General features: G+C 33.9%; 2 protein-coding genes across 3 annotated transcripts in view; one reads left to right on the forward strand and one right to left on the reverse strand.

The window, feature by feature from the left end:
- LOC106062937 (uncharacterized) lies at positions 1-13,337 on the forward strand. Of its 2 annotated transcripts, none has more exons than XM_013221247.2 (11): positions 1-406; positions 2,096-2,301; positions 2,876-2,964; positions 3,399-3,508; positions 3,909-3,959; positions 4,336-4,439; positions 5,632-7,631; positions 8,793-8,981; positions 9,825-10,008; positions 10,301-10,405; positions 11,411-13,337. In XM_013221247.2, exons 2-11 carry the CDS (start codon positions 2,144-2,146, stop codon positions 11,829-11,831), a joined length of 3,411 nt encoding a protein of 1,136 aa, XP_013076701.2. In that variant the 5' UTR covers positions 1-406; positions 2,096-2,143; the 3' UTR covers positions 11,832-13,337. The 2 variants fall into 2 exon arrangements, with proteins under 2 accessions (XP_013076701.2, XP_013076700.2); XM_013221246.2 differs by having other exon boundaries at positions 2-415.
- Positions 12,438-13,599, reverse strand: part of LOC106062941 (uncharacterized) — a 21,108-nt gene continuing 19,946 nt past the window's right edge. Inside the window, exon 6 of the mRNA XM_056007863.1 lies at positions 12,438-12,576. The gene's annotated coding sequence lies outside the window, so the exon portion shown is untranslated. The remainder of the gene's footprint in view (positions 12,577-13,599) is intronic.

Consider the following 13,599-nt stretch of genomic DNA (forward strand, 5'->3'; position numbering starts at 1 on the left):
TATGAAAGTGCGGGGCCCAATGGGGCCGCATAGGTTGAGGTGGCCTAAAGCCTGTCATTGGCCTACTGTAGACTACTTCGAATGCTTGTATCGATCATGCAGTGGGAAAGGGAAATGGTCTAGATCTATATTAACCAACAGATTATAGAGAACTATAAAATACTATGTCTTTATATTTCTAGATGTAATCTAGATCTATACATCGATGATAACGGAAAAGTCCATATTAAAATTTTTTAAATATGTATAGTTTAGTGCTAATGTTAACTAAGTTTATAGGTAAGTGCTATAAGGTAAGTGTTTGCTGATTTGATCTTGTAGTTTAAAAAAAAAATTGAAGTGGGATATCCGATATTCTTTGATTGTTGATTTCTTAGACTTAATCGTCTCCAGGCGAAAACTTCAAGTAACTCAAGTAAAATAGAATATTTAGTCATAGTTAGATCTAGATAATAAATAGATATACTATTACATGGCAAACACATTAAATCGTGACATTATCTGTCATTATCATGATCATTAAACTACTAATAAAGATTTAGTTTACACGACAATCCTCTGCTTCTCTGACAGTTCTGACCTGAGTGAGGCCGATCTGTCTGGGAGTACTGAGACTGACTCTGTGCCTGTGGTTAATGATGTACAAACTTATTTAATTAATGCAAAACTCAAACAGAAATGTCAATCCTACATAGTAACATAATAGACCACCATAGAATATAAAAGACATTTTTAATTATGTAACAACACATCTGAAAGTGGCCAGATTTATCTAGCTAGCTGCTAGATTAGATCTAGATCTAGATCTAACTGTAATCTAAACTAACAAGATCTAGAATTTAGAGTCTACTATACTAGACTCTAGATTATCTATTATAGATCTAGATTCTATGTGACTATAGTGTTTATAGATCTAGATGGTATATTATACTATATAATTATCTAAACATTTGCTTTTTTTTGGCATATAATAACTTATTAAATAAATCTAGATCTAAATCATCCCAAGAGATCTAGATCTAGAATTTTTTGAGATTTTTAAGTATAAATGCTGTGTAGTGTGTATATATATATATATAATATATATATATAATTGTATAATATTTGAATTAACAAAATTAAATGTTTTTTAAAATTGATAATATATTAATTGTCAATGTCTACTATTTAGTGACTTAAACTTAAGACGTTAGCTAAATCTAATATAATATGAATATATCTGTAGTCCCCATTGCTGCTATTATATATTATTAAATATACATAAATTATATGTGTCATTGACATAGACTTGAAACTTTATGAAGTGACTATGTTATATAAATTGCATTTAGATCTGGTACACAGTTTTGATTCTAGACTGTCTAAATTTAAATCTCTATAACCTAGAGTACCATATAGATGATATTGTGACTATTGCCTGGCATGACAGAATGTGACAACCTGCATTAAATATTTTCCTAGATGGTTAGTGCAGGCAATAACAAAATTGTAGTTATTGAAGTCAACTTTTAATTTTTAAATCTACTAGCTTATAAACTTCCTGTTATTTTCTAATAAAAACATACTTTTTACATAGTCTCCAGGAAAAGAAGAGTATACACATTCATTATATTTATAATTACTTTTTACTTTTGAATATCTACCATTGATGCTATAATCAGTGCACTCTGGTTCAATCTCTTTTGTTGATGTGTAGTGAGAGGAGGTGTCTGGGAGAAGGTTTCTATGCTACAGACACAAAAATGTTAAGAAATGGGCTACCAAAGCATTACTTGTACCTTAATAAATAAAAAATATAGGTCGCTTTTTTTTCAAATTGTTACAAATACTTTTTTCAAAGTATTTGTTTATTTTGCATGTTGCGGATGTGCCTTCTGATTTGAAGATTATTACAACCTAGCCTGATTCTCTCATAGGACTGTAGGGGCTGCCATCCACAGGGTTTGAACCATGGACCATCAAGCCATAGTCCAGAGCACATACCACATGACCAGGCAACCATCCTAGATGTAGATCTAGTTTATTGGTGTACACATTATAAGTGATAACTGTTAAAATATATTTTTATTTTCATAATTTTTTTTATCAATAAAAGGATACAGCTATTAAATAAGAAACGGCTGAGATTTTACACAGGCGTACGATGGGGGTGCCAGATGAGGTGGACAGCCCTGTACGCAAAAGACCCAAGCTTTCTTTACGAACATCTCGCAAATCTGAACCACCTGAAAGTTTGAGTAGTTCAAATGAACCCTTGCTTAATAATTTAACAAACTCTCAGCCTTCAAATGGAATTGTAAAGTAAGATCTATGAAATTAATTTTACTTACTGCACATAACAAAATTTAGGATTCTGAAATGTTCAGTTGAATTATTTTGTAACTACAGTTCATTAATTGCTTAATTGCTTTATTATTAATTACACACATATATATATATATAATGAGAAGTAGAAAGAGTTTCTTTTTTCTACAGCCAACTATTGATAAGGATATTGTATGACAATCACTATGGCCAAGATTAGTGTACACATCAGTTACTTATAGTAGCAATAGAGCTCAGAAAATCTTGCCTGCTATTATAATTCAAACCCTTGCTCTGCCTTATCTGTTTTTTGAAGTTAATTCCATAACTCTGATTTGTTCAATATTTAATTTAATTATATAAATAGATTAATATACAATGTTTCATTTTTTTTAAATATACAAATATTTTATTAAATCTTAAATGAGCCTAAATTCTCTTTAGTTTGATTTATACTGTAAGAGTTATTTATATATTCCACCTGCCGTTTGACTTAAAATATGGGAAAGAATATAAAATTTATAATATAATGTATAAAAAATTAAAATTCTTTAATATATTTGTTACCTAGGGCATCAAATGATTATGCTGACGTTACACCTGATTTACCTTTATCATCTGATCCTTTGGTTCTTCCAGTTGCTTCATTATATAACCTAGGTAAGATTACTCAAAATGTTGTAAAATGTTTTACATGTTTTGGATGCTCCTTCAGGGTTGAAGAAAATCTACTTCCTAGCCGAAATCTCCCACAGGACAACAGGGGATGGCAGGGCAGGCTATGAACCCAGGGTAATCGATATGACAGTCCAGCGCCTATACCACACATCCAGGCAGCAATCCATACTCATTTTTGTTATACTTTTTTTTTTTTTCTGATCATTAGTTATGTGGAATTTTGCTAAATTTATATGTTACACAAGAATGAACAATTTTAGGTGACATGGGTACTAGACCTTGACAACTTTTACAACCCTTTTCTTGTGCTAATTTCTTCAACTGTAACTAAAACTGTTTGCATTCATTGACATTTTTTTTAGTATTCAATGATTTCATCAAATATCTGAAAATGATTCTTTTTTTGGGGCGGCCAGGTAACACATGTTTTATGAATAGTATCTTACAAGTACTACGGTTCACCCCCGACTTCCTGGATGGCATAGAAAAATTAAAGATGAACATTGATGAGGAGCAAGAAGAAGAGGTAGACATTATGATAGCTAGTCTTGGTTTCAAAAAGGCATTTTAATTTTTCTTTAAAAAAAAATTAAATAAAAACAATAAAACTTCTTCTTTGCTATCATGTATTATAAGTAGGCAAACTCAATACATTTTCAATTAAGTTAATATAAATTGAATATCTTCAAGTATATCCTGCATTAGAATAAAGGCTCAATTGTATGATTTAGAAGTAAATATCTTTGTTAAGTTAAATGCTTATTTGACTTAGTATCCAGATTTGTGCTTTGTGAAGTGTTCATTAAGAGTCGAGCTTGAGCTCTATTATGATCCTTGACCAACAATGATTTTATCCAGAAACCAGGAATAAATATTTGTTGAATGACTGTATTAAATTCAAATACTTGTATACATTTTTTTTTCAGTCAACCAATGATGTTCATCTTGCATGGCAAGTGGTTAAAAATACTCACCAGGTTAGTTTTCATCCTTGTCTTAACATTTACTACAATGATACCTTAAAATATCATATTAAAAAAATGTTTAATTTAATTCTACAAAATGACCTAATACACTTTTGCTAATCTTAAATTCTGTAGACCACAAACTGTATTTAGTTAACTAAAAGATTATTTTGCATTGATTTTTTTTTTTTATTTTTTTTTTTTTGTATTTTATGAAAAGTCATGGCCCAAATGTCCTGTATTTTTACTTTGGTTCAGCAGGTTTCCCATATATTTTTTATATGTATCTTATTTTTTGTATACAGTGGTTTAGCATTGCAGCAGTTTATCATTTTATTTGACTAAAAAATGAATTAGAATTGAAGTTAGTTTTGTTGTATCTCATCAGCTGTTCAGTGACATGGAGAAACAGGAGAGGGATTACAGAAAAGTAGCAACAAGTGATGCCTCCAGCATGGCAGTTAGACCGACTACACTTCTGGACAACATAAGGTAATGCCAACAATGAGCTTGCAACACGATATCATTTGTTCCTCAAAGTGCATTGACACAAATGTTAAATCATTTTTAAAAAAAAAATAGGGAACTTCTGATTTTTATTTCTTTTTCCTATATCTGTAACGTCTATTAAACATTGTCAGTTGCGAACAATAATTTAGGGACATTTGAAAAAAAGGGAAAAGAAAGCTTAATTTTGTCTTCAACACACCGAAATTCTTAGTTGTGCAAGTTATTTTATTGTAAGGTTTCTGTGAAGATCATTTTTAACTTCTGAGTATTTAGTTAGTCTGAAGGGAATGGTTTATAGTTATTGTTATAGTTTTAATGCACGTTTTGGGATTTCACTAACAATATGGAGTTAGAGGCCTGCGATAATGGCAGTAAATGATTTTGTCACTCTAATCTGAATTGAAATATATTAATTATCTAGGTTCTTATATTTTTTTGTTGATGGTCATGAAATAATTTTTTAAACTCTAACCTGGAGAGCCTGTATTGGAGGGGGTGCTAAAAAATGCCAAAAACTCTTTTTATAAAGAGAACATAGTTTTGTGGATGTTAGTGAAATGAGAGAGAGGGCAGGGAATAAATAAAGTTTTATGCATGGAATGTTAGAAGATAAAAGGCATGGTAACAATGTAAAGTAAAGATCCCCTTTCAGGCCTTGTGATCTATGGGGTAGATGATGTTAAGGTTATTTGGCTGATAGTTAACCTGAGTAGTGTCATGTGGCCAGCACAACTGCCAACTGCCTTTACTTTCCCCAACTAATGTCAGATACCCAATAGACTTGGGTGGACTCAGGAGCATCCTAAAAATTCTTCACAGAGATTTGAACTTGAAATCCCTCAGTTCAGAAGCTAAGTACTTTACCACTCAGCCATCATGCCCGTTGGGTAACATGATGAGGATAAAGATTTCAACTGTGTATGTTAGAAATAAATTTATATTTGTTATTTTCATAGTAATAAAAAATAGTTTAAATAAAATTATTTTTTTGTTTTGTTATCATGCCGAAGATAAAAATTACTTAAAATTAACATAAATGCCTAGGTCAACACATGGATATATGCCAAAAAAAATTGTAAAAAAAATAATTTTTTTAAATATTTGAAATAGATGCCCATGTTTGTTTAACTATTTTTTTAATTACTTTGATGCATTGTTGATTAATTTTCTCCAGAGAACTAAATCCTATGTTTGAGGGTCACTATCAGCATGATGCCCAAGAATTGTTGCGCTGTCTGCTGTGTTTCATTGAAGATGCTCACAAAGGTCTGCATGCAGTCTGGGAGAGAAATAAAAAACCTCAACTAAAGGATGAAGTGGAGGAAAAAGGGGACATGAAAGAAGAGCTGCTCGGCACTGACCCAACACGACAAACATACACAGCTGCTAATGTTAAAACACAAACAGAGAGCAAGCTGGTTTTAAAAGGCGGAAGCACTGAAAGTCTGAATGCTGTAAAGACAAGTTCTCAGAGCAGGAAACCAGAGGAGAGCACTTCACGAAAATTTATGGATGCATATTTTGGTGTGAGCAAGACAGATTCCATTAGTTCATCTAGCATCTGCATATCTGAGAATGCTAATAGTGTGGAATCAGTAGAAACAGTTCAAGAAAACAACACCACCACTAAATCATCCTCCAGTAAGAAACGTAAAAGAGGTAGGCCCAGAACAAAATCAAATCAAAAGACATCTGGTTCTGACCAATGTACTCCAGCAAAGTGTGACAATAGCACAACCCTTAATCTAGATTCTGAGAATGAGGTAAAGCAGCAAGTTTGTGAGAGTCAAATAATAGCTCAAGTTGCAGGCATCAGGAAGCACCAATCCAGTGCAAGCAAAATGAAAGAAGTGTCCAACAACAAAAATCAGCCTAGCATAATATCTATGTTTTCAGAAAGCAGTCGAAAATATTCTGGTTCTCCCATCACGGACCATCAAAAGAAGTCTGAGGTTTTAACTAATGCTGTTAGCCTCAAAGCATCACATGCTTTTCCCTTGAAAAGCTTTGTCCGAAAGGATACTGATAAGGATGAAGTCATTCCAACTAATGATAGCATTGATCTATTTCACAGCAAGTCTAGTACATTTGTGAAAAATGAAGATATAAAGATTTTACAAAGTCCTGGTAAAAATGTTTCCAGTCCTGCAAAATTATTAATTGGTTCTACCAATTGGGTCCAAGGGGTGGAATGTGTTGATGCCATCTCTGATCTTCAGGACATTGGCCAGAAGTATGCCAACTCTACTGTTAAAAAATATTATCCTTCCCTGTCAGAGTCTCCATCTAAGCTCTCATCTCCTCAGTCTCATAATGTTTTCCCCCCTGGCCGTACACAACTCATTGTAACTAGTCCAGAATTTAAAACCAGAGGAGATGGTGGCAATTGCTCACATTTATCAACGGCTGAAATGGATGCTCATGTACTTCTGCACTCACCTTTCAAACCTGAAACAGAAGACGGCAAACTGATGGACAAACCTGCTCGGGATCAAAAAACTTACATTAGAAAACTATTTTCTGCCTGTACCTCTGAAGGTTCTCAACAACCTCTGGCTACATCAACTGATTCACTCAACATTGCTAGCAGTTCTTCTGCAAGGAAATGCCATTCCCTACCTCCTTCCCCTGTTTTCACCTCATCTGCTCAACCTTTGCTTCAGCCCGCATCACACGCCTTCCAAACAAAGGAACTTAAGATGCAGCTGAAAAAATGTGACTGGCTAGGTGTTAGTCCTGTGAAATCTGTCAGTGCCAGATTGGCTCTCTCAGCTCTGGCTAAAGGCAACCATCTTCACAGTAAAGTAAAACTTGAATTCGGTGAACACTTAGAGCCTGAAATTGTAACCAAACCACCTGCCAGTGTACTGTCTACCCCAGTGAGCAGCTGCCACAAAGCCATCACACCCGCAGTCCGAAGGAGTGAAAGAAAAAAGCGTCCAACTTCTAAATTAATGAGCAGTTTCCAAAGTAAAAGGTCTTCCATCACTGAAGGTGTAAAATTAAAGCCCCTGTGTATAACACTTGATAACTGTGACTGGCTTCTTGCAGGAAGCACTAACCAAGCAGTCAATGTTAATCAAGCTTTATTCAAGCTAAAAGACATGGGTGACATTTCTTACAGACTTCTGCCGAGAGATACTAGCATTTATTTAGATTCTGAAGCCAAAAGAGGTAAACTGGTTTTCAGTTTCTTAAAATCCTTTTCAATATTCTCTCATATGAAAAAAAAAAAAAAAAACACTTTTAACAATCTCATAAATTTTTCACTTTTAACAATCTCATAAATTTTTCAAACTTTTTTCCCAAACTTTATGTTAAATTATATCTTTTGCACTGTGGTAAGAATATTGTGTAAGAATCAAACATTGTAGCATTGCCCATTTAGAGTTGCCCAGTTATTCATCTCTCACTGAAGCATTAAGGCAAGAGATGAGAGTATTTAACATGGATATGTTTTATATTAAGGTCATTATTACTTCATGTCCTATATCTTATCACTAGAATCCCCCATCCAAGAGTTAAATGGGATAGTAAACTCATTTGACTTAGTATCCAGATTTGTGCTTTGTGAAGTGTTCATTAAGAGTCGAGCTTGAGCTCTATTATGATCCTTGACCAACAATGATTTTATCCAGAAACCAGGAATGAGAGATGGCTCTTCATCGATCCCTCTGTCTGGTTATTCCCCATCATCTGTTACCCTGAGAGATGACTCCTTGAGCCACATCAGGATTTCTTCCTCTCAGTGTGGTAGGAGGCCAAGCCCACAAGGGTTTCCTAAATGTTCCTAGAATGTACTGCCACTGTGAAAGTGACACCACCACCCACATGGCCCCCATGAAAAATGGCGTGGTGGATGGCACAGGTTAGCGGAGCCTGTCTTTGATCCTTTCAACATGCAATATTTGTTCACTTGAACTTGCCCACTGGAGGCACTCAGCTGATCCATCTCCCCGATTGTTTCCATGGGGGTGCCATGTCATCACCAGCTGTGGGTAACAATTTATATATTGAGGTTCACAACTGAGGTTCACATCAGCTTTGATTGCCTTGAAGAAGTCATTTGAATGCATTCTGTGTGAACTTGTAATTTCAACATTTACATAATAATATTTAGATTCTTCTAAAGAAATTTTTATAATAATGTTTTTTTTTGTTAAAAGAAATATTGTTATTAGACTTGTCTAATTAATTGTTTTTTTCCTAATTACAAATGTTCAAACCTTTCATATTTGTGTACCTTTATAATTAAAAAATTTGCATTTATTCCTCTTTGTAAAGATAATGTTATACACATTAAGAAATTAGCTTTTATTATAATAATTATTTCAGAGAAAAAGGTTCTTCAGTATTCAGGTACTTTAGTAGAGTATTTATTTGGTGGTACCATGATGCATCGCACCAGATGCCTGGAGTGTGAGGTGTCTAGAGAAAGACAGGAAGTTTTTATGGACATCAGTGTGCCCATCAGAAGTTTGCAGCCACAAGATAGTGACAGCAGCGATGAGGATGATAATTTAGGTAGGAAGTACTCCTGCATTATGATAGAATCTTAAACTTATCATTTCATATTTTTGTAGGGACATTAGACAAAGTATATAAAAATTATTGAAAGTTTTTCTATTTGACATTTATACTAGAGGTACTTGATAACTGCTGGTTGCCTTATATAAATTTCACTCCAAGCACATTGTAGTATTAAGTTTTCAAAATAAAATCTCTTGTTTTATCTTTATTATCATTTTTCTTTTTTATTTTTAAAATATAACAAAGTATTTTCAAAAATATGAATAAATAAGTACTTGGCATTGTTCCTTGCTCTCAATTTCTCTATTTATACCATAAAAAAAAATAAATTTGGTAATTAAAAAAATATCTCCTTTAAGTACCAATAACATTAATTAGTTGAATTCTAAATGAAAGCTTAACTATTATTCTGTGTCATTTTACGTCTTGAGAGACAATCTTTTCCCTTTGCAACTCTTGTGTGACTAAACAGGCCAATCCTTGATATACAGCTGCAGTCATAGGTTGGGCATCTGTAATCACCAGGCGCATTGTACTTTCACCCTTCTGTCTACTATGGTTGTGTATGGCATATCTGCAATCATGGACCCTTCCTTTATGCTCACTCTCTATGTGGATCTATCCAGTGCCACTTTTTCCCAGCTGCTAGTGTCGATTTTGAAGAGATTCATGTCATGTTTGCATACATAAGTATACCTTACAAGTGGAAGACAAGCAGCTCTCATGCCTTCTGTTAGATCACTTTTTACATTTTAGAGATATTTGCCATGAGAGACAGTGAACTAAGCCTGAAGCAACTTTAAGTATCCTTTAATCTTGTAATCTTGTCCTCCACAGCTAACAAAGATTCCTGCTTGGACAAGCTGATGCTGGCTTTCTCTAATGTAGAGCGGCTGACAGATAACAACAAATATTTCTGTGAGGAATGTCTGCGCCATGTTGAGGCTGAGCGCTCCTGCCATTACACCACCCTGCCCAATGTGTTAACCTTACACCTAAAGAGATTTGGTTCAAATACAGGGTACTACTTTATCAAATCACTGCGTATTTATTTTTGTGAAACATTTAAAATTAAATGAATTTATTCTAATTTAAAAAAAACAACTTTTCTTTTAAAATAGAATAGTACAGAAAATTATTTGAAAGTAAAAAAAAAAAAATCTTAATTTTTTAAAAGTATATGGTCAACTCTTCAGAAGGGATCATTACTATATTTTGTCATTATTTTTATATATATCTTTTATCGTTTTAATTCCTCATGCGTTTAGTATATCATGGCAGTCATTTACTTTTCTTCTTGACATCCACCTTAGGCTGTTAGGGGGTGTCTCCAAACTTAATGACAGAGTAATCATATCTCAGCACCTACCATGTTTAAAGTACATGTGTAAACCCAACTGTCAGGATCCTTCACACAGGTTAGTGTGCACTAAAGTAGTTATATCAGCTCTGTATCTCATTCTATTTATCTGTGTCACTAAAGAGTAAGACTAAAAAGCATGTAGCTCTGCGATGTCACAATGCTAAAAGAAGTTCCCTGTAGTTATAAAAATGGTCTTGTAAAGTCCAAGAGAAGAAAGCTATGACAGCGATGTATTAGATTTGCCTTTGATATAAATAGAAGATATTAAAAGATGTTTGTTCCCTTTTTATTGCATACAAACTCTCTTGTGTTATATTCAAGTTCGCTTGTGTAAAATACAAACTCCCTTATATTACATACATGTTCCCTGTTTTACATACAAACTCCCATCTGCCTACATACTGAGTTATGGGTGACCTGTGTTGGTCAGTTGTACTGGCACATCATGTTACGGTTTTGATGCATCCAACATAATAGCAAGTGAGCTCAACCAACTGCTTGATCATGTGACATCAAATAATACTTAAAAGCTTCTTCAAATAACAATTGTTTTTCTGGGTAGGATTGTTAGTCTGTTGACTGTTAAGTTTCTATGTAACTAATCTCTAACCCAAAACTGTAATCATCATTTTTTTTTATCTTAACATAATTTACTTTTTCAAAGTTCCCCTTTGAGACCTTGCTATCTCTAAGGCAGATCATGTCAAGGTCATCTGTTTCTGTGGCCAACAAGGGTGTCATGTGGCCAGCACAATGACCAACTGCCTTTTCCCCAACTAATGTTAGGTACCCATTAGACTTCGGTGGACTCAGGGGCATTCACAGAGATTTGAACCTGAAATCCCTATTAGTTATTATGGATAATTTAGATTCCATACAGTTAAAACTTCCATTTTAATATTTATTTTTGCAATCGTTTATACACATATGTATAACTAAACCTAATTTCAAAAACTATGTAGCTTTTGCAGTTCTGAATTAAGCTGTTTCAACTTATGTTGATGTTCACACTATACAATATTAGTTAGTTGTCAATGTTTTTATTTTCTTTTATAACCAGGTATTCTTTGTATGCCATTGTCACTCATTCTGGGAATCTTCTTCGAGGTCACTACAGGGCTTACGTCAAGGTTCAGGAGTGTGTGAACCCAGCTGTGTTCGCTAACCTTGGAAGTATGGACTATCACAGTCATTCAGACTCTCCTCGTCTTAAAACTCCTTCCATGAAAGTCATGACAGCAGATGGGGATTATGTGAAGAAAACTTTGGACAATCAGACAGACAACAACAGGGACTCCTACCGAAGAGACAATTCCCCTGAAGGCTCCCCCAGCCCCAAGTGTTATTGGCTGGAGTGTGATGATGAGTGCATGAGGGTCATGAGGGAGAAAGAGTTCATGGAGAAGTTGGAAGGGGTGGAGGGGCGGGCTTTGATGGGCACACCATACATTTTGTTCTATCACAGCCTAGACTTAGTGTGAAAGTGTTTTTGTAACTGTTAGTTTTACATCCAACATTGTCAGTAACAGTATGGTCTCTCTAGTAATTCTTTGCTTTAACTGTATAAAACCCAACTCCTAACATTAACATCCCTAGATTAAAATCTGGCCTGGAAACTTGAGCTGCATTCCTAGAGTGAGTCCTCCGCCCAGTAATAAATATTTCTTCTGGTGAAAGTATAGGCATTAGGTCATTGTGCTGGCCACACATTGTATGAACTAGCTTCAATTCATTTGAACAGTAAATCACTTTGCAGATCATGTAGACCAAAGAGGAAACAATAACCTCTGTATCAAGTCACTTATTCTTGTGGTTCTGAACATGTTAGGACTTGAGGGTCATTAGTAGAATTTGTGTAGCTCACCATATGTGACCCTTTAAACAGAAATAAAAGTGTCACTTCTGCACCATCATGTGCGATGGCTGATCTTATGTTTAAACTGCCAATGTAGTCCCTTACCGTTACACTATCACCTTTTTGACATGAAATGAAAGAATCAAGTTTACTGATTATTTCATTTTGTTCTCAATGTGACATTATCCAAGTAGCATATGGCTTTAGCATGTCTGGGTAGACAAAGATCTTTCTTATGGCCTTTGTCTTTCTGACTTCACTGGTTTGGCAGATTTTCCTTTGGTGTTTCAATCTATCATTGGCCTGGGCATCTTATACCCCATAGAGCTCCATTGATGCATTTGAGTGTTGACAAGGAGGAAACTTGATTACTGAAGAATAAAATAAAAGGTGAATTAATTATCAAGCCCAGATAACAATTCTGCATTCTTTAAATGCAGCTAATTATATATAAAAATGTAATGTTTAAAAGAGACATTTCTGCTTGCAAATAGAATCAACTTTAATGCAAGCAGAGCTACCACGTTTGTTTTTTTCGTGGTATTGTTAATTGCTTTCAAGTCCTTCTTTAAATCTTCCATATACAACTAGTAACTAATGTAATATAAAATAGCATTCTTTCATCTATCTTTGGAAACCATCTGTGATGATCACTTGGTACTGCAATATGTATTTTGTTTTGAGTTAAAACTACATGTGTATAAAAAGAGCCTAGTTGTAAAAAAATATTTTAAAACTCAGATGATGTGGAAGTGTATGTATTTCCTTGTAGCCTTTACAAATTGTACTCATCATTTGTGATTTTTGTACTTGCATATTCTTGCGATAGGTAGCACTTAAAATGTGTTCAATATTTTATATTAAGTTCTCTACTCTTGTACACAATAAGAGGGGAAGTCTTAGCTCCTTGTATGTATTCTTTTATAAAGGGAACTAATCAATTCTGTTTCTCATTTCTAGAATGCAGCAAAGGGAGGCTACTTTATTTGATAACTATTAAGTAATATGGTGTTTACAGAGTAAGATGGCTCATAGTTGTAAAATAATACATGACTAGACGTTATTATCTAAATGCATTGTTTTAAATACCGGTTTTGTTTTTATCTATTAAAGTGTTTCTAGTTTATTTTAATCCTAGTGTGTTGTTCTTTTGAATTATTATTCACACAATGTTATGCTAATTACTGTTACAAAGAAATTCAATCTGTTACAATGACAAAACATACTGAGAATTTTCAGATCATTTATGTACTACGGCGGTAAAAAAAAGTGCATATTCTGAATATATGGTCAATAAATGGGTTTTTTAATTTGTCCTAATTGAAGTCTATTTAAACAGATCTTAAATTTTAGGAACTGGTTAACAATGTTAAAAAAAGTTAATTCTTGATTTT

Source organism: Biomphalaria glabrata, chromosome 13 (genome assembly GCF_947242115.1).
Source record: "Biomphalaria glabrata chromosome 13, xgBioGlab47.1, whole genome shotgun sequence".
NCBI classification, from domain to species: Eukaryota; Metazoa; Mollusca; class Gastropoda; family Planorbidae; genus Biomphalaria; species Biomphalaria glabrata.

Coding starts and splice junctions, on each gene's coding strand:
- LOC106062937 (XM_013221247.2), top strand. CDS start 2,144: ATGGGGGTGCCAGATGAGGTGGACAGCCCTGTACGCAAAAGACCCAAG. Junction 10,009..10,300: donor AGATTTGGTTCAAATACAGG/GTACTACTTTAT, acceptor CATCCACCTTAG/GCTGTTAGGGGGTGTCTCCA. Junction 10,406..11,410: donor TGTCAGGATCCTTCACACAG/GTTAGTGTGCAC, acceptor TTTTATAACCAG/GTATTCTTTGTATGCCATTG.